Source organism: Bos mutus, chromosome 23, assembly GCF_027580195.1.
Source record: "Bos mutus isolate GX-2022 chromosome 23, NWIPB_WYAK_1.1, whole genome shotgun sequence".
NCBI lineage: Eukaryota > Metazoa > Chordata > Mammalia > Artiodactyla > Bovidae > Bos > Bos mutus.
In genome coordinates this window covers 21,734,886-21,762,055 of record NC_091639.1, presented here as the reverse complement: position 1 = coordinate 21,762,055, position 27,170 = coordinate 21,734,886, and the positions used below count along the sequence as shown (strand labels likewise).

At 38.3% G+C, this 27,170-nt stretch overlaps 2 protein-coding genes and 3 pseudogenes across 2 annotated transcripts; 3 read left to right on the top strand and 2 right to left on the bottom strand.

The window, feature by feature from the left end:
- Nucleotides 1-6,234: 6,234 nt before the first annotated feature.
- Nucleotides 6,235-7,167, top strand: LOC138984949 (olfactory receptor 2W1-like; annotated as a pseudogene).
- A 7,753-nt stretch (nucleotides 7,168-14,920) lies between these two features.
- On the top strand, nucleotides 14,921-15,746 carry LOC102286499 (non-histone chromosomal protein HMG-14). The gene is made up of 2 exons (XM_005901920.2): nucleotides 14,921-15,036; nucleotides 15,557-15,746. The coding sequence occupies exons 1-2, from the start codon at nucleotides 14,921-14,923 to the stop codon at nucleotides 15,744-15,746; spliced, it is 306 nt and encodes a 101-aa protein (XP_005901982.2).
- Nucleotides 15,747-19,440: 3,694 nt separating this feature from the next.
- Nucleotides 19,441-20,337, top strand: LOC106701141 (olfactory receptor 2W1-like; annotated as a pseudogene).
- A 2,355-nt stretch (nucleotides 20,338-22,692) lies between these two features.
- On the bottom strand, nucleotides 22,693-23,852 carry LOC102286784 (protein FAM177A1-like; annotated as a pseudogene).
- A 1,859-nt stretch (nucleotides 23,853-25,711) lies between these two features.
- On the bottom strand, nucleotides 25,712-26,656 carry LOC102288214 (olfactory receptor 2H2). Its single transcript, XM_005901923.2, has one exon. The coding sequence runs from the start codon at nucleotides 26,654-26,656 to the stop codon at nucleotides 25,712-25,714; it is 945 nt and encodes a 314-aa protein (XP_005901985.2).
- Nucleotides 26,657-27,170: the final 514 nt, after the last annotated feature.

The window sequence follows — 27,170 nt, the reverse complement described above, 5'->3', positions numbered from 1 at the left end:
GAAGTGTCCCATCATGATGAGAATCTTCAAGTCTCATTTTCTCTTGAAAACAGTAATAATGTTTGAACTGATTTTTCTATTTTTCAGGCTCTTATTAGTTTATGGAATTAGGCCAACAGTTAGAAAAGTCTTCCTTGCTCCAGGAAGTAATGCTTGGACCATAAATATATTTTTCTAAATTAAAAATTCCTTTGCTTTCTATAAAGTTCCTCAGTGTATTTGTTTTTGAGGCCAAGCCATGCTAATCCCCTCCTGTCAATGCCTGACTATTCAGAACACTTGGATGGTTTACCTTCCCACTTATATACTATATGTTAGAGAACTATCTTCTCTATCACCTTGGTTAGGGAGTTCCACATCTTTCTGACTAAATAACCAGCCATCATAAGCAAGAAATTTTCCCATTGCACACAAGTTCTCATATGCACCCTTCAGTAATGTTCCAAGCATGTAGTCTGTCTCAAATCTAGTAATAGCTGGCTTTAAACCAGCTAAGTGTGTGCATCTCATCTTAGAAACTGGACATATCAGTTGATTTTTTAAACATTTCTTTTTCACTGTGCTGGGTCTCCGTTGCTACTCACAGGCGTTCTCTAGTTGCAGCGAGCAGTGCCTACACTGCAGTTGCGATGAGAGGGCTTCTCACTGCAGTGGCTTCTCTTGTTGTGGAGCACAAGTTCTCGGGCACGTGGGCTTCAGTAGGTGTGGCACACAGGCTTAGTTGCTCTGTGGCATATGGGATCTTCCCGGGTCAGGGATCAAACCAGTGTCCCTTGCATTGTGAGGTGGGCACTGAGCCATCAAGGAAGCCCTCAGCTGAATTTTATTTCCAACCCTCTTTTTAATTCATTCCTTTATTTCTGATGAATTGCATTTTTTTCCTTTCTTCCTTCATTCCCAAAATTCTTACTTCTCCCAAGCTCTGCACCAAGCACACAGATCTCCCCTAAATTATGATGCTATTTATAAAAATGTTAACAAGAATTTTTTTCTAATATTGATCTGAATTAATTCAATCTTTATTTGGGTAGTCACTCAATAAGTATTTATTGATCACTAGGTAGCACTAGACCAGAGAGAAAAATCAGAGTTCCTCTACTAAAAATTATTCTATTTAGCAGAGAAAATGACTCTTTTTTTTTTTTTCAAATTAAGAATTTTTATGTTTTTTTGCTTTTGGAGATAATCATTTTTTTTTTTATTATTTTATTTTATTTTTAAACTTTACAATATTGTATTAGTTTTGCCAAATATCGAAATGAATCCGCCACAGGTATACCTGTGTTCCCCAACAATCAGAGTTCCTCTACTAAAAAATATTCTATTTAGCAGAGGAAATGACTCATAAACTCAAATACTTAAATGATTACTTGCAGTTAATAATGTAAGGGCATAGATGGGACAACATTTTAGGCAACAGAGAAAAGGTTACAAAACACATACAAAAAGAGGCTGGAGATGATAACTGAAAAGATTGGACTTTATCCAGTTATGAAAGCAGAATACTTAGAGCACAGAAGGTAGCAGTAGCACAAACTATCTAAAAACACAAGTACAGTCTACGGCAGAATATATAATAAGCATGTGTTTACTAAATGTGACATTTCAAATAAATGGGAAAGGGGAAAAGTTTAAATATATGGAAGTTTAAAATGTTTATTTAGCACAAAAAGAAAGCAATAAGCATTTCAAGACACCATAAATGAATGAATACAATTATATCTCAGTATAGGTGTCTTTTTTTTTTTGATAGAAATGTGTTTGTTTATTTGAAATTTAAATTACACTGGTGAACCTGTATTTAATCTAGCCATCCTGCTGCTGCTGCTGCTGCTAAGTCGCTTCAGTCGTGTCCGACTCTGTGCGGCCCCATAGATGTCAGCCCACCAGGCTCCCCCATCCCTGGGATTCTCCAGGCAAGAACACTGGAGTGGGTTGCCATTTCCTTCTCCAATGCATGAAAGTGAAAAGTGAAAGTGAAGTCGCTCAGTTGTGTCTGACTCTTAGCGACCCCACGGACTGTAGCCCACCAGGCCCCTCCATCCATGGGATTTTCCAGGCAAGAGTACTGGAGTGGAGTGCCATTGCCTTCTCCAGCATATAGGTGTCTTTTAAAATTTCCCAACCATTTAGTACCACTGCCATCTCTTTTTGAATATATGATAGACATTTCCAACTCAACACAATCAAAAGCTGAACACCTGCTCTCTCCACCACAAAGCCTTCTTCTAAAGCTCACTATTTTATGCACGATACTGGATGCTTGGGGCTAGTGCACTGGGACGACCCAGAGGGATGGTATGGGGAGGGAGGAGGGAGGAGGGTTCAGGATGGGGAACACATGTATACCTGTGGCAGATTCATTTTGATATTTGGCAAAACTAATACAATTATGTAAAGTTTAAAAATAAAATAAAATTTAAAAAAAAAAACAAAAAAATTAAAAAATAAAGCTCACTATTTTAGTAAATGGATTCACTTGTTGTGAATTTGCAAATCAGAAACCATTTGCCATATCTTAAGCCATCCCCTGCATAATTTTCCATATCAAAACCATTACCAAGACAAATCAGTCATTCCTCTTTTGTACCTCCCACCCCTCCATTCCTTTCCATCTTCACACTCCTGGTTACATCCTCTTTTATCTAGACCTACCTTATTACCCAGTCTATCTTTATGCACTCCTGCCAACTCTGCAACACACTTTAGGAAATACAGCCAGGGTCATCATTTCAATGCACATATGATCATTCCACTCTTCCTACTTGCACTAGAGATACTCCATGGTTTTCCATTGCTCATGAGTTAAACATAAATGTTTATTTCCCAGCCATAGAGCCTTCTGTCTTACACTGAGCATTTTTCCTTAAAGCACAGACTATTTGAGCATTCTTATCCTGCCCTGCCTGGCATGCTGCAGACCATGGGGTCGCAAAGAGTTGGACACAACTGAGCAACTGGACTACAACAAATCCTTCCCCCTAAAATACTCTTCCCACCCATCTGTATCTAATTACTAATTGCTCAGACCTCATCATTTATCAGATCTTTTTGTGGTCTCCTTGATTTACTCAAATACCCACAAATTTACTTGCTCACCATGTACCTCTCATTTATGGCATTTATCCTGCTAAGTGATCATTTGATAATTACTTTTATCTACTACTAGACTGTAACAAAGAGCAAAGTTTGGTTTTCCTCACCAAGACCCTCACAAAACTTAATTTTGGAGACAAAAATTAAAATATCAGTTGTCAAACCTATGGATAATTTTAGCTATTCTTTTAAAACAATTTTCAGAGATATAAAACTCTCTGGGGTGAGGAAAGTGGTCCTATGAAATCCCACAGTGGGATATAAACTTAAATTCTCAAAGCTAAAGAAATTGAATTTCTCTGTAGAAAATGAAAACCTAGTGATTGTCACATATAGTTATTAGTACTCTTTTCTCTTTTAAAAATTACATAAATGCATTACCTCTGTTTTGGGAAAAACAGTTTTATGGAAGAGAATTCATCCTTAAATTTACTATATTTAACTTCATCATTGTTGGCACATTAGTTTATCCCTCTAGGAATAATGGTTACGGTTTCTTTTTACATGCATTAAATCTTACTAGTATACCGAGATTCTTTCATTAAAAGAAAGTTTCTTTAAATTTTGTAGTACTTTACAGTTTTCAAAAGTTTCACAAATACATCATTCCATAAAATGCCATAAAAACCCTTTTTATCCCTATGCCTATGTTGCACTTTCCACTTTCCTCTCCTCACTGATAACTACTAGTTTGCCCTTTGTGTCTGTGAGTCTGCTTCTTTTTTGCTACAGTCACTAGTTTTCATGTTTTTTAGGTCCCTCACATAAGTGATATCATACAATATTTGCCTTTCTTTATCTGACCTATTTCACATAGAATAATGCCCTCCAAGTCCATCCATATTGCTGGAGATGGCAAATTTTAATTCTTTTTGCTATATCTCCTCAAGCAAGGGAAACGAAGGCAAAATTTAAGAGGGAACTATGTCAAAGAAAAAAATCCTTTCCACAACAAAGGAAACTATCAACAAAACAAAAGACTGCCTACTGAATGGGAGAAAATATTTGCAAACAATATACCTGACAAGAGTTAATATTCAAAATATACAAAGAAAGCATAACTCAAAAAATCTGATTAAAAAAATGGGCAGAGAACCTAAATAGATATTTTCAAAAAAAACTCCATACAGATGACTTACACCCACTCAGAACCACTAGTCATCAGATAGAGGCAAATCAAAACCACAATGAGATATCTCCTCACACCTATCAGAATGCTACTGCTACTGCTAAGTCACTTCAGTCATGTCCGACTCTAATGGCTATTATCAAATGGACAACAAATAATAAATGTTGGTGAGGATGTGGAAAAAAGGGAACCCTCACGTACTCTTGGTGGAAATGTATATTGGTTTAGCCACAGTGGAAAACATATGGAAGTACTTCAGAAACTTAAAACCAGAAAATTAAAATTAAGAAAAAAATTCTAGAGCAAAACATTGTCTCAGAAAATAAATAGAACTACCATATAATCCAGAAATTCCACTCCTGGGTATTTATCCAAAGGAAAAAAAAATAACTAATTCAAAAAGATATATGTAAAACTGATTCACTTTGCTGTACAGTAGAAACTAACATAATATTGGAAATCCAATAAAAGTTAATTTAAAAATTAAAAACTAAAGAAGTACCTCCAACCACTCAACTGCCAAAAAAAGATATATCCACCCTTATGTTCATTTGCAGATTAATTTACATTAGCCAAGAAATGGGATCAACCTACATGCCCATTAGTAGATGGATAGATAAATAAGATGTGGAATATATATATACAATGGACTATTACTTAGACAAAGAATGAAATCTTGCCATTTGTGACAACACAGATGGGCCTAGAGGGTATTATGAGAAGTGAAACCAGTCAGATAGAGAAAGACAGTGTGATTTCACTGACATGTGAAATCTAAAAATAGTACAAATGTACAGACATGACTGAACAGAAACAGAGTCCTAGATACAGAGAACAAATAGGTAGTTGCCAGATGGGAGGGGGTGGGAGGGAGGAAAAAGTAGCTGAGGCAAATTAAGGCACAAATTTACAGTTATAAAATAAATGCATCATGGGTATAAAATGTACAGTGTGAAGCCTATAGTCAATAGCTGTGTAATAGCTTCATATGATGATAGATGGTAACTAGATTTACTGTGGTGATCATTTTGAAATGTATAAAAATATGCTGTGCACCAGGAATTCATTCAGTGTTGTAGTTCAATTATACTTCAACAACTAACTCATAGAAACAGAGATCAGATTTGTTGTTATTAGGGCAGGGTATGGGGTAGGAGAGAATTGAATAAAATGCTCAGTGTGTACACATTTCCAAGTATAAGATAAATAAGTTATAAGGATGTAATGCACAACAGGATTAATATAATTAATATCGCTGTATGTTATATATTAAAGTAGTTAAGAGAGTAAATCCTCAGAGTTCTCAAGACAAGAAAAAATATTTTTAATTTCTTTTAATTTGTATCTTTGTGAGATAATGAATGTACACTAAATTTACTGTGATCATCATTTCATGATATATCATTAAGCTGTACAACTTAAACTAATACAATGCTCTATGTCAATTATATCTCAATAAAACTGAAAAAAATTAGAATATAGATGTTAAAATCAGAAAGAATCAGAAGTTATTGTTTTATTTAATATTAATGACTTTGTTTCTTAATGGACTCTATATAAAAATAACTATATTTTAAAAGATAAAACAAAGTTACTGATTTAAATACTTCATCTTCTTCTATGCTATATTATGGGCACAGAGAAAATTCTTCCAGTGAAGAATCATATTAAATGACATTAAATTGAGCAAAGTTCTCTTTTATACTCTCCGGTCATTGATGTAGAGTTCTAGGTTTTATCAATTTCTCCATTATAATCTACATTTGGACATTTCATTTGATATTCAAAAATTTATATAATGATCTATCATTTAACTATCATACCTTAAATTTTATTTTATTTGTGCCATTGAAAAAATACATTTATGTGTTTGATAATAAAACTGTTATCTATATCATTCATATAATCCTGATTTGAATCTGATAGTGAAGTTTCTGAATATACCCATATGATTTCTACTATATTGATTATTCTACTTTCAGAATTGCTATTAAGAAAAAAGAAAAAGAATGATCAATGACAGCTACTTTGGTGGATTCATACTCCTTGGATTCACAGGCCAGCCTCAGATGGAGATGATTATTTCTTGGGTTGTTTTTTCTTCTACATCATTGCCCTGATTGGAAATGTGGCCATCATCCTGCTATCTTTTCTCGATGACCATCTCCAAACTCCCATGTACTACTTCTTTAGAAGTTTGGCCACTTTGGATCTCTGTTATATCACAAACATAGTCCCTCAGATGTTGGTCAATATCTGGGGCAAAGACAAGAGAATTACCTTTGGTGGCTGTGCTTTCCAACTTTTCACTGATATGGTTCTCTGTTCAGTTGAATGTATCCTTCTGGCTGTGATGTCTTATGACAGGCTCAGTGCTGTCTGCAAGCCTCTGCACTATATGACCATAATGAACTCCCAGCTTTGCCAGGGCCTTGTAGGCACTGCCTGGGTAGTTGGTGTTATTAATTGCATGATACTTTCCCCCTAGCCATGAGTCTTCCCCAATGTGGAAATCACCACCTGCATCACTTCTTTTGTGAAATGTCTGCAATGACCAAGATTGCATGTGTGGACACGACAGCCATGGAGGTAACCACATTTGCCATGTGCCTGATTATAGTTCTTGTTCCTCTTCTCATTCTAGTTTCTTATGGCTTCATTGCTGTAGCTGTGCTCAAGATCAAATCTGCAACGGGAAGGCAAAAAGCATTTGGGACCTGTTCCTCCCATCTCATTGTGGTATCCATCTTCTATGGAACTGTTATCTATATGTACATCCAGCCAGGAAACAGTCAAATCAAAATAAGGATAAACTTCTCAGTACCTTTCATTCCACTGTTACTCCCAGCATGAAACCACTGATCTATACTCTAAGGAATAAGAAGTTCAGGGGGACCATGAAGAGACTGATTGGGAAAAAGAAAGTTCTGTGGAAACAATAGGACACTGAGTCTTCCTCCCAGAAATTTCTATTATGGAAATGTGTCCTTTGCAACCTTTATATGTAGACAGTTTATGTTGTGGAAATATATAAAAATTATTATCAAATCTAATGCATTAATGAATAACTAATGTATGATGACACATGTACAAAAAACAAATTTAAAATAAGTTTTAAACGGAGGCACCAAACTGTGGTGTTGGAGAAGACTCTTGAGAGTCCCCTGGACTGCAACGAGATCCAACCAGTCCATCTTAAAGGACAGCAGTCCTGAATGTTCATTGGAAGGACTGATGTTGAAGCTGAAACTCCAATACTTTGGCCACCTGATGTGAAGAACTGACTCATTTGAAAAGTCCCTGATGCTGGAAAGATTGAAGGCCGGAGGAGAAGGAGACGACAGAGGATTAGATGGTTGGATAGCATCACCTACTCAAAGGACATGAGTTTGAGTAAACTCCAAGAGTTGTGAGGGACAGGGAGGTCTGGCGTGCTGCGGTCCATGGGGTTACAAAGAGTCAGACATGACTGAGCGACTGAACTGAACTGAACTGAAGCAACACTAAAAATAATTTACAGTATGCACTATATACTTAGATCATACATGACCAAATTTTACTTACATTCCTCAGTTAATTGTAATATTTTCCTTTCATTATGCTAACTAGATATTCTCATAATTTTAAGGGGTTAAAAGCAGTTCTTTACTGACAGCAGTAAAACCACTATTAACCAAGAAGACCAAGAGTTCTAGTTATCAATCATCTTCATAGTGGTGCAATGTTAATTGACCACACCAAAAATTTCTTTCCTCTGATATGTTCATCTACCCGTATAATTACTCAAAAAAGTAATTGTGATCACAAAATGAAAGATATTTTATGTCACACACCAGTAACCATCTTTAAGATATCAAGACTAATGCTTTTATTTTTCCCCCTGATTTTCCAAATTTCTTATTTTAGGAGTCAGCATGGGGGTATTACCATGGCACCTGTTTTGAGAAAAGGTAAAATTCTTGCTCTGGAAATGGAAAAATTGACACAAAGAAAGGTGATTTTAGCAGTCACTAAAATATCCTCTTTTCTTTATTTGGAGAAGTATCTATTTAGGCCTTCCACCCATTTTTGGATTGGGTGTTTGTTTTTTTGATATTGAATTGCATGAGGTGTTTGTATATTTTGGTGATTAATCCCTTGTCAGTTGCTTCATTTGCAAATATTTTCTGCCATACTGAGGGCTGTGTTTTCATCTTGTTTATGGCTTTCCTTTGCTGTGCAAAGCTTTTATGTTTAGTTAGGTCCCATTTGTGGAAAGGAAGGCCTCTAGACTATGAGCTCAGGCAACCAACAGGCAGAGGGTTAAATCTGAAAAAGTGAGCCTATGTGCCTACAAAAGGTATTTAAAGGAAGAACAGGATTTTTCTCAGCAGAATGTCCTCTCCCATATGACCTACTCTTCCCATGACCAATATCTACAATTACCTTTTCTGTCAACTACTTTCATATCTGTTATCCTGTTAACTCTTTGCAATAAATCTAGGAGATATCATTAGCCCCATCACTTGGATCATGCATTGAAAAACAGAAACTCCTTTTGGTGGAGAATGTTTTTCTGCTTCCCAGGTCCTAGGGTCAACCTCCATGTGGGTGGGGACACTGGCTCCTGTTGAAGGAGGGTACACAGCTATTACAGTCGTGGGCCTCAGGGCCCTTGGAGGCAGGTTTGGGGACCATAGTGTCTTTCCTGTAGGGTTGTTGTGAGGCAGTGTGAAGAATTTTTAAACCACATATTCATAAAGATATTTTGTAATTACTGAATGAAATCTTACTATGTCTCCTACTTTGCAATCTACTTTTTATACTTAAAAATATTAACCTACATCATAATTTAAAATGCCTATGAAATATCCCTGTATACAGATATAACAAGATACTAAATGTATTCCTGTTTCTGAGCATGTGTTTCCAGTCCTCACTATTCTACACACTTCCATGAGTGTGCTGTTACGTCATATACCCCTGAGATGATGTGACAAGAATATCAAGACAGGTGGCACTCTGCAGTGTTCTTTCCAAAAACCCACAGCCCCACTCTAATCATGAGACAAATACTAAATCAACACAAACCGAGGGGCATTCTGTAAAATACCTCACAGTATGTCTCAAAACTGTCAACATCATTTCAAAAATGGAAAAAAGGAGACAGAAACTCACAGACCAGAGGATAGTGAGACATAACAGCAAATGCAGTGTGGCATCCCAGATTGGATCCTGGGACAGAAAGAGGACACTAAGGGAATAACTGGTGAAATCTAAATGAAGTCTGGAGTCTACTTAAAGGTAATGTGCCGGGGTCCAGCCCTGGCTGATCCAGGGAATTAGAAGGGGAGACAGCTTCGGCGAGTTCACTGGCTTTAATTAAATATTAATTTGAGATATAAAGAGTAATAGAATGAGGATAGCTTAGTAAGAAAATTCAGTGGAGAAAAGAGTCTGAGTAGCTTGGTTTATGCAGAAAATCAATATAACCTGTGACATCAGGTTAGCTCTGACCATGGAGGCTGGAGGCGCCCTCTCGAACAGTGGAAGGTGCCCCACCTTAGGCACCTTCTCGAGTGGGTCTTAGAAGCCCAGGCAAATAAGTGGTCACAGAGGACCTCCACGCCCCAGATGGAAACTCAGCCAGAGGCTGAGAGAAAGAATGACATGGGGAGACCAAGCTTTGGTGAGCAAGGCCCATAGCTTTATTTTCAACAGGGGCTTTTATACCATAAGTTGTACATAAAGGATAATAGGGGGTGTGAAATCATGCAAAGTCAGCAGTCTTTGATCCTTATCGAAACCAGGGTTTCTTTCCTGCAAATATATCGTATACAAATGGTTTAGGTTATTTACATCACCTTCCGGCCAGAAGGCCTATTAACATTTTATGACTCTTGACAAAAGTTTGTCAATCCATAAGACTTATTTTCTCTAAGAGTAATTATTTTAAGGTTTGGCGCCATCCTCCGAAGGTATTAGATAAAGTTGCGTTCCTATAGGGCAGAGGTGCAGTGGGTTTACAACAAAGGAAAGAATTTATTACCTTAGGGGTCTAAAGTTGCTAGCACCAAGGCCACTACTTATTTTTTCTACATACCAACTATATTAATTAATACACATTCAAGGATACAAAACAGGGGATGTGGAAACTTGGCAGCAAGCATTGGATCATCTATGAAATCTTTCACTAGTTTTATTCTGACAGTTTCTAACTCTCTGACAGGCTCTAAGCTATTTGAATATCTTAAGCTTTCTGTGCCTCTTGTGGCTGGGAGACTGTAAACAATCCTATGCATAGCTGTAGGAGTCTCAGTAAACTTGTCAGGCTAGTTAGAGAGCCATCTGAGGGGTTTGGATTTAAACACTCCTAATGCCCAATGAACAGTATGAAAAGGCAAAATGATAGGATACTGAAAGAGAAACTCCCCAGGTCAGTAGGTGCCCAATATGCTACTGGAGATCAGTGGAGAAATAACTCCAGAAAGAATGAAGGGATGGAGCCAAAGCAAAAAGAATAACCAGCTGTGGATGTGACTGGTGATAGAAGAAAGGTCCGATGCTGTAAAGAGCAATATTGCATAGGAACCTGGAATGTCAGGTCCATGAATCAAGGCAAATTGGAAGTGGTCAACAAGAGATGGCAAGAGTGAATGTCGACATTCTAGGAATCAGCGAACTGAAATGGACTGGAATGGGTGAATTTAACTCAGATGACCATTATATCTACTACTGCGGGCAGGAATCCCTCAGAAGAAATGGAGTGGCCATCATGGTCAACAAAAGAGTCTGAAATGCAGTACTTGGATGCAATCTCAAAAATGACAGAATGATTTCTGTTCGTTTCCAAGGCAAACCATTCAATATCACAGTAATCCAAGTCTATGCCCCAACCAGTAATGCTGAAGAAGCTGAAGTTGAATGGTTCTATGAAGACCTACAAGATCTTTTAGAACTAACACCCCAAAAAGATGTCCTTTTCATTATAGGGGACTGGAATGCAAAAGTAGGAAGTCAAGAAACACCTGGAGTAACAGGCAAATTTGGCCTTCAAATACAGAATGAAGCAAGGCAAAGACTAATAGAGTTTTGCCAAGAAAATGCACTGGTCATAACAAACACCCTCTTCCAACAACACAAGAGAAGACTCTATACATAGACATCACCAGATGGTCAACACCGAAATCAGATTGATTATATTCTTTGCAGCCAAAGATGGAGAAGCTCTATACAGTCAGCAAAAACAAGACCAGGAGCTGACTGTGGCTCAGATCATGAACTCCTTATTGCCAAATACAGACTGAAATTGAAGAAAGTAGGGAAAACCACTAGACCATTCAGGTATGACCTATTTCAAATTCCTTACGATTATACAGTGGAAGTGAGAAATAGATTTAAGGGCCTAGATCTGATAGAGTGCCTGATGAACTATGGAATGAGGTTCGTGACATTGTACAGGAGACAGGGATCAAGACCATCCCCATGAAAAAGAAATGCAAAAAAGCAAAATGGCTGTCTGGGGAGGCCTTACAAATAGCTGTGAAAAGAAGAGAAGTGAAAAGCAAAGGAGAAAAGGAAAAATATAAACATCTGAATGCAGAGTTCCAAAGAATAGCAAGAAGAGATAAGAAAGCCTTCTTCAGCGATCAATGCAAAGAAATAGAGGAAAATAACAAAATGGGAAAGACTAGAGATCTCTTCAAGAAAATTAGAGATACCAAAGGAACATTTCATGCAAAGATGGGCTCAATAAAGGACAGAAATGGTATGGACTTAACAGAAGCAGAAGATATTAAGAAGAGGTGGCAAGAATACACAGAAGAACTCTACAAAAAAGATCTTCACGACCCAGATAATCACGATGGTGATTATCCCAGATGATCACTCACCTAGAGCCAGACATCCTGGAATGTGAAGTCAACTGGGTCTTAGAAAGCATCACTGCGCACAAAGCTAGTGGAGGTGATAGAATTCCAGTGGAGCTATTTCAAATCCTGAGAGATGATGCTGTGACAGTGCTGCACTCAATATGCCAGCAAATTTGGAAAACTCAGCAGTGGCCACAGGACTGGAAAAGGTCCGTTTTCATTCCAATCCCAAAGAAAGGCAATGCCAAAGAATGCTCAAACTACCGCACAATTGCACTCATCTCACTCGCTAGTAAAGTAATGCTCAAAATTCTCCAAGCCAGGCTTCAACAATATGTGAACTGTGAACTTCCTGATATTCAACCTGGTTTTAGAAAAGGCAGAGGAACCAGAGATCAAATTGCCAACATCCGCTGGATCATGGAAAAAGCAAGAGAGTTCCAGAAAAACATTTATTTCTGCTTTATTGACTATGCCAAAGCCTTTGACTGTGTGGATCACAATAAACTGTGGAAAATTCTTCAAGAGATGGGAATACCAGACCACCTGACCTGCCTCTTGAGAAATCTGTATGCAGGTCAGGAAGCAACAGTTAGAACTGGACATGGAATAACAGACTGGTTTCAAATAGGAAAAGGAGTACGTCATGGCTGTATATTGTCACCCTGTTTATTTAACTTTTTTGCAGAGTACATCATGAGAAATGCTGGACTGGAAGAAACACAAGCTGGAATCAAGATTGCTGAGAGAAATATCAAGAACCTCAGATATGCAGATGACACCACCCTTATGGCAGAAAGTGAAGAGGAACTCAAAAGCCTCTTGATGAAAGTGAAAGTGGAGAGTGAGAAAGTTGGCTTAAGGCTCAACATTCAGAAAATGAAGATCATGGCATCTGGTCCCATCACTTCATGGGAAATAGATGGGGAAACAGTGGAAACAGTGTCAGACTTTATTTTTCTGGGCTCCAAAATCACTGCACATGGTGACTGCAGCCATGAAATTAAAAGACGCTTACTCCTTGGAAGAAAGATATGACCAACCTAGATAGCATATTCAAAAGCAGAGACATTACTTTGCCAACAAAGGTCCGTCTAGTCAAGGCTATGGTTTTTCCTGTGGTCCTGTATGGATGTGAGATTTGGACTGTGAAGAAGGCTGAGTGCCGAAGAATTGATGCTTTTGAACTGTGGTGTTGGAGAAGACTCTTGAGAGTCCCTTGGACTGCAAGGAGATCCAACCAGTCCATTCTGAAAGAGATCAGCCCTGGGATTTCTTTGGAAGGAATGATGCTAAAGCTGAAACTCCAGTACTATGGCCACCTCATGTGAAGAGTTGACTCATTGGAAAAGACTCTGATGCTGGGAGGGATTGGGGCAAGAGGAGAAGGGGATGACAGAGGATGAGATGGCTGGATGGCATCACTGACTCAATGGACATGAGTCTGAGTGAACTCCAGGAGTTGGTGATGGACAGAGAGGCCTGGCGTGCTGCAATTCATGGGGTCACAAAGAGTCGGACACGACTGAGTGACTGATCTGATCTGATATGATCTGAATGCCCAAGAACTTTATTAACTGGAGCAGTAAATTAACTCTTTTTCAGAGAGAGCGAGATGGTGGTGGGGGACAGCCCCCATAGGGTCAGAGGTGAGAGCACAAAGCAGTAAAGTAGGCAGACTCTGGTTTTGGGGGTAGATGCTCGAGAATATCCAGGGGGACTCCTGAGGCTCAATCCCACCTTTGCGTATGCCTAGCCTCCTTCCTCATGACCTTTGCCACGGGCGGAGTTCCTCACGCTGGCTCCCGACAGTAATGCATTTTTTTTTTTTTTTTTAAGATTCTACATACAAGTGATACAAATGAACTTATTTACAGAACAGAAACAGACCCATAGACAGAGAAAACAAACTTATGGTCACCAAACACAAAAGCAGGGGGAGGAATAAATAGGAGTTTGGCATTAACGTATATACACTACTATATATAAAATAAATAATCAACAAAGACCTACTGTACAGCACAGGGAATTCTATTCAATATTGTAAATTAACAATACTCCAATATGAAATAAAAATTAAATTAAGAAATGAATGTTTCTTCAGACCCAGGGTTGTGTGTAGAAGTGAGCTTTTTAGGCTATAATTTTATGTTGTCAACTAAGATTTTCTACATTAAGTCTTTTCACAGTGCAGTCTCACTCAAGTCCAGTGATCAAACAATAGACTATATCTTTCAAATATCATTTAGCTCAGTGGTTTCTTCTTAGCTTTTTCTATAAGTCATTTCAGGATTAGGAATTCTCCCATTGATAATGCCTCAATTCCCGTTCCTGTTGTTTTAATGAGTCAGATAATTCACCACAGGCTATATTCACAGAGAGATAGGGGTTCTTTCAGCTATTTGCAGTAGTGGGCACCCTTTTCCTGCATTGTTCCACACCTGTCTGGCCTTCTCTAATTCCAGAGTCTTTTTCTATTTTATGATCTATATTTCAGAGATCAGATTTTAAAATGAAGTTTGCATTTGTGCTTTTATTATTTTCCTTGTTGAAGAAGTTTCTCAGACAAGGAGAAGTAATGATTTTTCATTATACTATAATAGAATTTTAATCTGCCATTATAAATAACCTAAGGATCACTGACAAGGCTTACATTTTCTGATGCAGTTACTAAAACTATTCAACAGCAAAAACTGCTGAATATTATTTGGAACTACATACATATAAAATGGCAATTTGGAGCTCGGGCGGTGGGAGGAGCAGCAGAGGTCAGGCTACTCAGCTTTGCGAAGGCTCTAGGCTCACCACGGCCCTCAGGCAGGTTCTTGCCTGCCCCTACGCCAAGATGCCCAAGAGGAAGTTCAGCTCCACTGAGGGGTCAGCAAAGGAGGAGCCCAAGAGGAGATCGGGGAGGTTGTCAGCTAAACCAGCTCCTGCAAAAGTGGAAGCTAAGCCAAAGAGCATATTAAAAAGCAGAGGCATTACTTTGTCAACAAAGGTCCGTGTAGTCAAGGCTGTGGTTTTTCCAGTAGTCATGTATGAATGTGAGAGTTGGACTATAAAGAAAGCTGAGCACCGAAGAATTGATGCTTTTGAACTATGGTGTTGGAGAAGACTCTTGAGAGTCCCTTGGACTGCAAGGAGATCCAACCAGTCCATCCTAAAGGAGATCAGCCCTGGGTGTTCTTTGAAAGGACTGATGTTGAAGCTGAAACTCCAAAACCTTGGCCACCTGATGCAAAGAGCCTTCTCATTTAAAAAGACCCTGATGCTGGGAAAGATTGAGGGCAGGAGAAGAAGGGGACGACAGAAGATGAGATGGTTGGATGGCATGAGTGGATGGACCGACTGGATGGACATGAGTTTCTATAGGCTCCGGGAGTTGGTGATAGACAGGGAGGCCTGGCGTGCTGCGGTTCATGGGGTTGCAAAGAGTCAGACACGACTGAGCAACTGAACTGAACTGAATTGAAGCCAAAATGGCGGCAGGAAAGGTTAAATCTTCAGACAAAAAAGTGCAAACAAAAGGGAAAAGAGGAGCAAGGAGAAAACAGGTGAAAGTGGCCAACCAAGAGACTAAAGAAGACTTACCTGTAGAAAATGGAGAGACTAAAAACGAGGAGAGCCCAGCCTCTGATGAAGCAGAAAATAAAGAAGCCAAGTCTGATTAATACCACACACCCAGTCTTGTCAGTGGGTCCTATTTCCCTTCTTGTACAATCCTGAGGAATATTTTTATCAACTATTTTGTAAATGCAAGTTTTTTAGTAGCTCTATAAAAATTTTTTAAAGGAGGGAATCCCACCTCATCCCATTTTTTAAGTGTAAATTCTTTTTTTTTAGAAGTGAAATCATTTTCTGGTTGTTTATTTTTTGGTGTAACCAGAAAATAGTGGGATATTGAATATGGGAGGCTTTGATTATCTTGGATCCTATAATACAAAAGCATACTAAATGGCAATTTGGAGTCAGTTGTGCTTTTAATGCCTTGAACACTTTAAATTCTCTTACCATATTGTTTTGGTAGAATTGTTTCCTACAGCAAACCACTCTTTGATCTTGGCTCTCCTGATCAGGATTTTATGCACACTAAAACATCTATGGTCCTGGTAGTCCAGTTTTCCTAGTAACTTCGTTAATGTGCTGTGAATGATTGACAGTTTGAGTATGTAGTGTATATGATATTAAATTGTGAATTAGTGGGACTTATGATGTAACAGAATATCAATATTTGAATATAATTTATACTTGATATCCTGTTAAGAAAAATTTGCTCCAAATTTTAAGCTGAAAAGTCACAGAGCAACTATTAAGAATCACAACTACATGATTTTTTAGATTTTTGGTACAAATGTGAAGAATTGTGTACAAACTGAAATGTCTATATAGTGATCCTCAAAACAACCAATAAAATCTCAGTTATAAAAAAATGGCAATTTCCAAGGAGTGTGTAATTGATCAGTGTGCCCTCAATGGGAGTAACAGGCAAATGTTTAAATAATAAATTATGGTTTTCAATCATAAAGCTATCCAATGATTGTCACTATAATTCTCTCACCCTTTCTATCTGTGGTAGTGAGTCTGGTACACTTCTATGAGGTTCACCTACTGTTGACATTGTCCTTTTTTGCCAAAACTAGGTATTTCATTGTTATGAAAATATATTTGAAAGTTTAGGTGATACAAACTAGAGGTGATAGAAAAGATAAAAAGTACAGTTACTATCGTATGTGGGTTTGTGTGTCTCATCTGTATTGTTCATTATGTCTGTTACCTTGTGATAATCTATAACTTCTAGACAAGCAATGTTTTCCCAATAAAGTAGGATAATAAAAAAGCATTTTATTGATCAAACCACTTATAAGAAATGTATACTGACTTGTAAAATTGTTGTAGTTATTTATTTAATCATATATCAATATTATTGGTTAACTAGGGGAACTTCTCCTGGGAGATTTTTTTTTTTTTTTTAATGATCTTCCTTGGATAATTATACAACACTCATTTAATTGCTACTGAGTAACCCAATGTCCCCAAGATCTTTCCAGACTCAACAAATTTTATCTTGGCTGATTAGGGAAAACTACTTGTTATCTTTCACACTGAAGATGTTTTTTTCTCTGAAATGTATAATGGGAAGAGTCTTCTTGAATGGGTACATGAACTGCGAAAGATGACAGGCAGTGGCTGCCTCCTGCCGCTATCATGTAGGATCTCAATGGCAAGTGGGAGGAAATTGTATGAACTATGTAATGAAGACGGAGAAGTTGATGGCACCCCACTCCAGTACTCTTGCCTGGAAAATCCCATGGACGGAGGAGCCTGGTGGGCTGCAGTCCATGGGGTCGCTAAGAGTCGGACACGACTGAGTGACTTCACTTTCACTTTTCACTTTCATGCATTGGAGAAGGAAATGGCAACCCACTCCAGTGTTCTTGCCTGGAGAATCCCAGGGACAGAGGAGCCTAGTGGGCTGCCATCTATGTGGTCGCATGGAGTCGGACACAACTGAAGCGACTTAGCAGCAGTAGCAGCAGCATGTAATGAAGAATTACATATTCAGTCTTATTTAGAGAAAGAGAGAAAGAAACTTTTCCTACTTTGGAAGAGTTGGATTTTTCTCCTCCAGAAAGTCCTTGGTTAAATCACCACCACAGAAAAGCTCACTAAGCTTAATTAGGGTAAGTGGGGAGAGAAATTATGCTGTTTTAAAAACATTTGATAAGATTTCCAATTTAAAGAATTTGCATAAAAGCTTCTGGCTTTTATACCAATTTTCTTTTCTTCAAAGTTTGAGACGTATATTAAATCCTAATTGATTTCACATGAAAATGGGTATTTGTGTTTTTAATTTCTGTCCCCCAAATTCATAAATTCATTTTAGCAAACATTTGTTAAGAACCTAGGAGATACCTTATGAGGCAGCTATATGGATAAAAAGCTTTTGTTTTAAGATTTAAAACAGAATGAATTCAATTTTGCATATTGCTTGATATGGGAGTAAAATCCAGTGGAAATCCCCACAGATTAGCTAAATTTGTAAATTTGAAGCTGCAAAAGATGAAGGGGCCATAAAAAATAGAATTCTTAGTTAGGTGTGCAGACTTAGTAACTTAAGTCATAGAGGCAGAGGATATATGGGGGAAGGGAATTCCATTAGAGAATGTTGTTTATAAATGCAGGAAGAAAGGAGGAAAAGAATGGAAATTGCACTGGGGCAAATGCTAGTGAAAAATTTAAGAGAATTATATCTGAAGGCAAAGGGCAGGTCTGATATAGAAGGCATTAACCTGCTATAGAGAATTCAAGTAGACAAATAATTTAGAAAAGACCATTGGTTTAGAAACTAAGAACCCATTAGTGTGCTTGACAGACATTTTCTTAGTAGAAATGCATTTGTAAAAAGACACTAATTTTGTTAGATAGGAAAACAAATATCCACATGTGGTCATCAAAGTCTCTTTGGACCAACATCAAATGTTTACAGATTTTTTTTCTGTGCTAAATCTGAGAAAAGTCACTAGGGATATGAACATAAAAATAACACAATTTCCCCCCTCTTGGAGTGGTTTAACATTTTAAATGCATAAGAACTGGAGCTTCTGTAAGATGAGGGATAGGATATGGACAATTCATATAGTCACATAGTCATTTGTGAATATTAATGATTGAACATAAAACTAAGAAATGGGTCCATTTAAAAGCATCACTCCATAGGAAATGATACAATTTGGAATCAAAAACACAGATGAAAAATATGGTACCTGCAATGAAAGAGGGAGAATGCTGTTTCTGGGGAGGAGTGGAAAAAGGAAAATAATGATTGGGATACAAGTTTTTAGTTGAAAGAAATTTTGCATTTTAAAATATAAGATCAGAAGATTTATATAGCAGAGTGAAAATGGATAACAGGATTGAACCTTTGCAGCTTAACTAAGAAAAGGAATAAGAGTTATAAAACCTTCATTTTCTATGAACCCTTGGATGAAGGAGGCAATAATTTCTTGCTGATTCCCAACCCCCTTTCCAGCATCCTGATTTGTAAAGGGAAGTCCATCTGGCTTCATTCAACCATTTTTCTCAGGATTTTCTTCTGAGACTTCTGCAGTTTTTTGCCTTGACACAGAAGGAGACAAAGTAATTGAGAGTATAAACGCTGGAGGCAAATTGCCCTTGAAATAAATTTTATACCAAATTGGATAAACAGGAAATTTAGAATAATTATGAGACTTAAATACTAACTTTTTAATTGTGTGATGTTTATCTTAGCAATATATATCTGCAATACTGTTTAAAAACATACTCACTATGGCTTCTAATACTTAATATTTTATTTTCACAGTTGATATCAAGAAAATAAGAAAAATGATCAATGATAGCTACTTTGGTTTCCTGGGTGGCCTCAACTGGAGATGATTATCTATGGGGTTGTCTTTTTCTTCTACACTATTGCCTTGATAGGAAATATTGCCATCATCCTGCTGCCATTACTAGATGAACATCTCCAAATTCCTATGTACTTCTTCCTCAGAAATTTGGCCATCTTGGATCTCTGTTATACCACAAATATAGTCCCACAGATGTTGGTCAATGTTTGGGGTAAAGACAAAAAAATCTCTTTCAGTGGTTGTGCCTTTCATCTTTTCAACTGATGTGACATTATGCACAGTTGAATGTATGCTTCTGGGTGTGATGTCCAATGACAGATTCAATGCTGTCTGCAAGCCTCTACATTATATGACAATAATGAACCCTCAACTCTGTCGAGGCCTAGTGACCATGACCTGGATAATTGGTATCATTAATTGCATGATCCTCTCTCCCTATGCTATGAGTCTTCCTCGATGTGAAAACCACCTGGATCACTATTTCTGTGAGATATCTGCAATGGTCAAAATTGCATGTGTGGACACCAAAGTCATGGAAGAAATCTTATTTGCATCGTGTTTTTTCATTTTCCTCTCACCACTTCTTCTCATTCTGGTTTCATATAGCTTCATTGCTGTAGCTGTGCTCAAGATCAAGTGTGCAGCAGGGAGACAAAAAGCATTTGGGACCTGTTCCTCTTATCTCATTGTGGTATCCATCTTCTATGGGACTGTTATCTACATGTACATACAACCAGGAAACAGTCCATCTCAGGATGAGGGTAAACTACTCAATATCTTTTACTCTATTGTTACTCACAGCTTGAACCCACTGCTCTATCAGTTCAGTTCAGTTCAGTTGCTCAGTCATGTCCTACTCTTTGCGACCCCATGAATCACAGCATGCCAGGCCTCCCTGTCCTTCACCAACTCCTGAAGTTCACTCAAACTCATGTCCATCGAATCAGTGATGCCATCCAGCCATCTCATCCTCTGTCTGATCTATACACAAAGGAATAAGGAGTTCAAGGGGGCCATGAAGAGGCTGATTAGAAAAGAAAAACTTTCTGTAGAAACAATAGGACACTAACATCTTTTCACAAGGCATTTCCAATAAAGAAATTGGCCCCATGTAACCTTTAGTTCATTGTGAAATTATTTTAGTAGCAGCCTTTACCTAAAAATGAAAATAATGCCTAGAAAATGTGCTTATATTTTAATGTCAGTATCCTATAATGCCAAGTTGATTCTCAACTAATCAAAGTCACTAACTAATGGCCAACAGGCACAAGAAAAGATGCTCAATATCATCAATCATTAGAGAAATCCAAATCAAAATTACAGTGAGGTATCACCTCACAACAGTCAGAATGGCTGTCATTTAAAAGTCTACAGATAATAAATGCTGAAAAGGCTGTGGAGAAAAAGGAACCCTCCTACATTGTTGGTGGGAATGTTAGTTGGAGCAGCCAGTATGGAAATCAGTATGGAGGTTCCTTTAAAAGCTAAAGATAGAGTTACTACACAATCTTGAAACCCCATTCCTTGGCATGGGAGAAAACTCTACTTAAAAAAGATATATGCACCCCAATGCTCATAGCAGCACAACTTACAATAGCCAAGACATGGAACTGTACGTACCTTCCAGATGTTCAAGCTGGATTTAGAAAAGGCAGAGGAACCAGAGATCAAATTGTCAACATCCGTTGGATCATCGAAAAAGCTAGAGAGTTCCAGAAAAATATCTACGTCTGCTATCATGGCATCTGGTCCCATCACTTCATGGGAAATAGATGGGGAAACAGTGGAAACAGTGTCAGACTTCATTTTTCTGGGCTCCAAAATCACTGCTGATGGTGACTGCAGCCACGAAATTAAAAGACACTTACTCCTTGGAAGGAAAGTTATGACCAACCTAGATAGCATATTCAAAAGCAGAGACATTACTTTGCAAACAAAGGTTCGTCTAGTCAAGGCTATGGTTTTTCCTGTGGTCATGCATGGATGTGAGAGTTGGACTGTGAAGAAGGCTGAGCACCAAAGAATTGATGCTTTTGAACTGTTGTGTTGGAGAAGACTCTTGAGAGTCCCTTGGACTGCAAGGAGATCCAACCAGTCCATTCTGAAGGAGATCAGCCCTGGGATTTCTTTGGAAGGAATAATGCTAAAGCTGAAACTCCAGTACTTTGGCCACCTCATGTGAAGAGTTGACTCATTGGAAAAGACTCTGATGCTGGGAGGGATTGGGGGCAAGAGGAGAAGGGGATGACAGAGGATGAGGTGGCTAGATGGCATCACTGACTTGATAGACGTGAGTCAGAGTGAACTCCGGGAGTTGGTGATGGACAGGGAGGCTTGGCCTGCTGCAATTCATGGGGTCACAAAGAGTCGGACACGACTGAACAACTGAACTGAACTGAACTGATACCTCCTAGTGTTAATTGAATTGAGACCCTCTCTTGAAGACAGCATTTCAACCACAACTCCCTTATGAGGAAATAATCCCACACTCACTACTTTAGAAAGTGGTATTTGAGCTATTGGCTTTATTCTATTTCTAGATCATTCCTTTTGCTCCTATTTTTAAAATACATGGATTCATTTGAACCTCATGTCATTTTGGCTGAGCAACTATCTAGACTAGAACTTTCCACAGTGTGGTCCTAAGCAGCCTGCATCAGAATCACCCATGGTTTTATTTAAAATGCCCATCCCAGGGCACAATCAAATGCTTTTAATCAGAAATTCTGAGTATGAAACACAAGTACTTTAATTTTTAACAAGTATACCATGTGAATCTTATGAATTCTAAAGCCTGAGGAACCATGTACCTTCTTCCCTTCATACTGCTGTCATTTACTGGTATCATGACCTCTCTCCACATGCATTTACATTTTGGCATCAGATGCACAACTTTTCACTTACTAAAAGACCTGGTATCATTGCAGCCTATGTCAAAAGTAAGATGAACTTTTAAATACGCCGGCATCCCTGTTTGCATCTCCAAGGTAGATACCACTTTTCATTTCAGGTACTCATTACTGTGTCCACATCATAAACCTCAACATTCCCTAGAGCTGCTCCAGCTTTACTATCTTAAAGCAATATGTCACAAAACGACCTCTGTCCTTTTAGATTCCTTCCCATTTGCTTCCTTTAATCTTAGAATAGAGTGGAAAGATAACAAATGCTTATACAACCATTGTTCTCTTATCAACAGTGAGAAATGTATTTTTTTTATCGTGCTCCTTTTATTACACTCAGTAAACCATCCTTAGTATGAAATGAATGGTTAGATATATAAATATAAGACATAACATGAGAAAATCTAGGGCAAAAATCCTCATTTTAATCCAAGACCACAAATATCAGCTCCAGTTAGTCTTCATCAGCAACTTACCCATTTTTTTTTTCTTACACAAAGACAAGCTTGATAATTTAACTCTTCCTAGTTGGTGGTTAAGGCTCTAGAATGTCCTTACCTTTTTTAAAGATCATTTTAAAACCAAAGCACTAATTTGACACAGTAAAAGCACAATACAAAGATCCAAATTTCAAATCTGGCTTTTGCTAGATAGAGTTTAAGAATAAAGAAACATTCTTCCCTTTCTTGATAATAATTTAAAATATAAATAATTGTATTAAGTCCCAAGACCCATTGAATAGAGAATGTGAAAGTTTCTGGTATAAAAACTACCTTAGAAGTCTGATAGTCATTTCATTCTACAGAGGGACAGAGACTGGATTTTGTTTGCTTTCTGTAATTACTTCACAATCTCCCTCCTTTTCAACATTGAGATTCACAAATGAACTGGATGCCAGCGTTTCTGGTTGATCGGACTGAACAACGGAATCAGCCTGCAGCTTATTTTGTTGGTATTGTCTTTCTGCTTCTTCTGACATTCTATTTTCTTCTTCTTCTTCTTCTTCTTCCTCCTTCTTCATCCGGTAATACTCATCAATTGCATTCTGGTATTTTGGGGTGCTGATGCCCAAAACAGATGCAATCTTCTCTCCAAGAAAGTCACAAACTGAGAGGGTGGATGTGGCAGCACAAAGCATGTGAAACCATAAGTAGGGGCCCCAGGTAAGTTTTGTCGGATCAACAGGAGGCAGAACGTCTTTCTTCTCCAGGCTGTCCACTTCATCTTCGTCTGTGCTGTACTCTTCCATTGTTTCACCGCTAACAAAGTGGATGACTCTCCTTGGGACTTTCTTCTTTTTTCCTATGACTCCCAGTTCTACATTTTCAAAGCCTCTTTAGCATTACTCATCTGCTGTGCCGATTCCCTGAACGCCGAGGCGGCCACAGCTCCCGAGGCATTCACGGCTTCTCCCTCCTCACAGCTCGCTGGCTCCCGCTCCATCGCTGCCGACGCCACAGGACTGCTGGCGCGGCAGGGCCCGCCTAGCGCCAGGCCGAGAAATGTATTGTTATTTCTTACAAGTTTAGTGTCGGTTTGAGTAACTTAATGCTTTTTTAAGGAGGGAGGTGGGAGAAGGGTTCAGGATGAGAAACACGTGTACACCCGTGGCGGATTCATGTTGATGTATGGCAAAACCAATACAATATTGTAAAGTAATTATCCTCCAATTAAAATAAATAAATTTATATTAAAAAAATCACAAATAATAATTCATTTTAAAAATTTGATATGAAATCTCCAAATCAGAAACAAGTGGTACAGTTCATTAGTATAGGAAAATGGGATGGAATAGGGCCTCATACTAATTCCATCTCCTCATGCAATAGGCATCAGCAGATGGGAGGTATAGTTGATTAGACAATCTTACAGGAGAATCAAGTTTATACCCTTGATTTCAGTGAAACAAACTAGAGTAGTGAACACTTATAAGTGGTAGATAAAAATCATCAATAAATAAATTTTGGTGGATAATATGCAAAAGTCAAAAGGCATGAGGCATGGTAATCAGACCAAAGCAGGAGTTGAAAAGCAAGTGTCTCCCCGTTAAGATGATAAATTAAAAATATTTTGGTTAATATCTCTATATAGCTTTGGACAATAAACTCCATGATGTTAGTGATTTTTTGTGTCTTGAAAAGTGAAAGTTGCTCAGTCATGTCTGACTCTTTGCAACCCTATGGACTATCAGTTCAGTTCAGTCGCTCAGTCGTGTCCAACTCTTTGTGACCCCATGAATCGCAGCACACCAGGCCTCCCTGTCCATCACCAACTCCCGGAGTTCACCCAGACTCACATCCATCGAGTCAGTGATGCCATCCAGCCATCTCATCCTCTGTCGTCCCCTTCTCCTCCTGCCCCCAATCCCTCCCAGTATCAGAGTCTTTTCCAATGACTATGGACTATACAGTCCATGAAATTCTCCAGGCCAGAATACTGGAGTGGGTAGCCTTTCCTTTCTCCAAGGGTATTCCCAATCCAGGGATCGAACCCAGGTCTCCCACATTGTAGGCAGATTTTTTACAAATTGAGACATAAGGGACTTATCTACCATTACATACCCAGAATCTAGTGCAAAATAGATGACTAGTAAAAAAAAAAAAAAAAGATGAATAAGAATTGGATTTGATAAAAAGAAAGCCATTTCATTATGACAGAGACTCAGAATGAGGAAAAATGAAGTCAGTTCCTATCATTGGAGGCCCAGAATATTGGAGCTCAAACTAAGAAACTTGGATACAGGTTTGTAGAGCAGTAGCACCAGACAGCAGTAAGTACTGACCTCTGCTTGGCAAACACTGGTGCAATGGGGATTTCTAGGCACATCACACATCAACAAAGGACAGACTGAAGCAAGAAGGCAGAAGTAACTCAAAACTAGACCAACTGATTAGATTACCTAAGTATTTCTTGAACACTCTCTAAAAATGTTAGGAGCCTTGTTGGGACTAGATGTTTAGATGGAAGTAATAGTTGGGAAATAGAAACACTATAGTGGAGGAAAATAGAACAAAGGAAAGAGAAATCATGGAAAGGCATGAAATGTTATACTTAGTCTTTTATTTTGCAAGTTTGTGTTTCTTTTGTTGCCCCAATTCAACTATATTATGTGCTATTTAATATGACTAATAAATATATTCATTTCTACCATATACTGTGCCTAAACCAGCACCATGAAGCAAATAAGGCTTAATCAATGATTGATGAATAGGACTGAAATCTCAGCTTGAGCAAACTGCAGCTCCTTTTCTACTACTCTAAGGTTGGGAGGTATATCTTCAGCTTTTTATGATAAAGTTATTTTCTTTCTCAGGTTAAGCAAACATCCAATATATGTCAACATCTTTAGTTATTCTGAATATTCCAGGTCCTCCTCCCCAGCCTTATTAGTGCCCCCTTTACCTCCTTGTTCCTTAGAGTATAGATGAGCAGGTTAAGAGTCGGGGTTACAACAGTGTAGAAAAGGGTGAGAAACTTGCCCTGTTCATGAGCATAGCGACTCTTGGGTTGAAGATAAACAGCTGTGACAGTGCCATAGAAGAGGGACACTACAAGAAGATGAGAAGTGCAGGTGCCAAATGCTTTCTTCTTCCCTGCAGTTGACTTTATTCTCAGCACAGCTTTAGCAATAGCAACGTAAGAGGAAAGGATAATAATCAAGGGCACCACCAGGAGTATAATACCAGCTATGAGTATCTGGATTTCAATGTCAGTGGTGTCTGCACTAGAGACCTGAATGAGGGCTGGAACTTCACACACTATGTCATCCACCCTCTGGTGGGAGCAGAAAGGTAACTGGAGGGTAGCAGGAGACTGAATCAGAGACTGAATCAGGCCAGTCCCCCATGCTAGGACGGCCAGCTGTAGACAAAGTTTTGGGTGCATGAGAGTGGTATATTGCAGTGGATGACACACTGCCACACAGCAGTCCACAGCCATGACCACAAGCAGGACACATTCAGTGGTCCCAAGCCACAAGAAGATATAGAGTTGAATGGCACAGCCAGTGTACCTGATGGTCTTCTCTGGACCCCAGAAATTAACCAACATTTGTGGAACACAGCTGCTGGTGAAACAGAGATCTAGCAGAGATAGGTTAGAAAGAAAGTAATACATCGGGCTGTGGAGTTTTGGATCCTTCAAGGAGACAAGAATTATGACCACATTTCCTGTAATAGTTAAGCAATAAGAGATCAGAATTACTGAAAAGAGCATCCTCTCCAAATATGGCTTGTCAGAGAAGCCTAGAAGGATGAAATCACTGTGGCTGTCATTGCAGATTGTGAACATAGCTTCTAGAGCAATCGTTTCTTCAGGGAATGGTTCAAAAGAAGTTGCTCAAAGGCCTGTGAGGTTCCAGTACAGAAACAGGAGGAGGGGCAGTATGAATTATTTGATTCCTTTTTACTCAAGAATGAGAGTTTTGCATCCTTATTTTGGGAAAACAATACAAGATTTAGTGATCTGTTTTAATCTTCAATACTCATCACTCTGTTTTTCTTCCTCCTTTACATCTTCTTCATATGTTGCATTTTTAGAACTCTGCATTAGAAACAATACTTAAAATAAATATTAAACATATGTATTAGTAAAATTAACTTTATTACATATTATAATATCATTTCATCTTTGCTCTCAAAGATCATACATTTATAACATTTATCATAAACTTTTGATACACCTTAAAGTTCAATCGTATTCTCTTTCAACTTCTTTATTCACTTTGTGCTCTTATTTCTGTGTCTTTGTATTGCAATTTGTGTGAATACCTTGCTCCCATACCTCAATCTTCATTCTTCCTTTT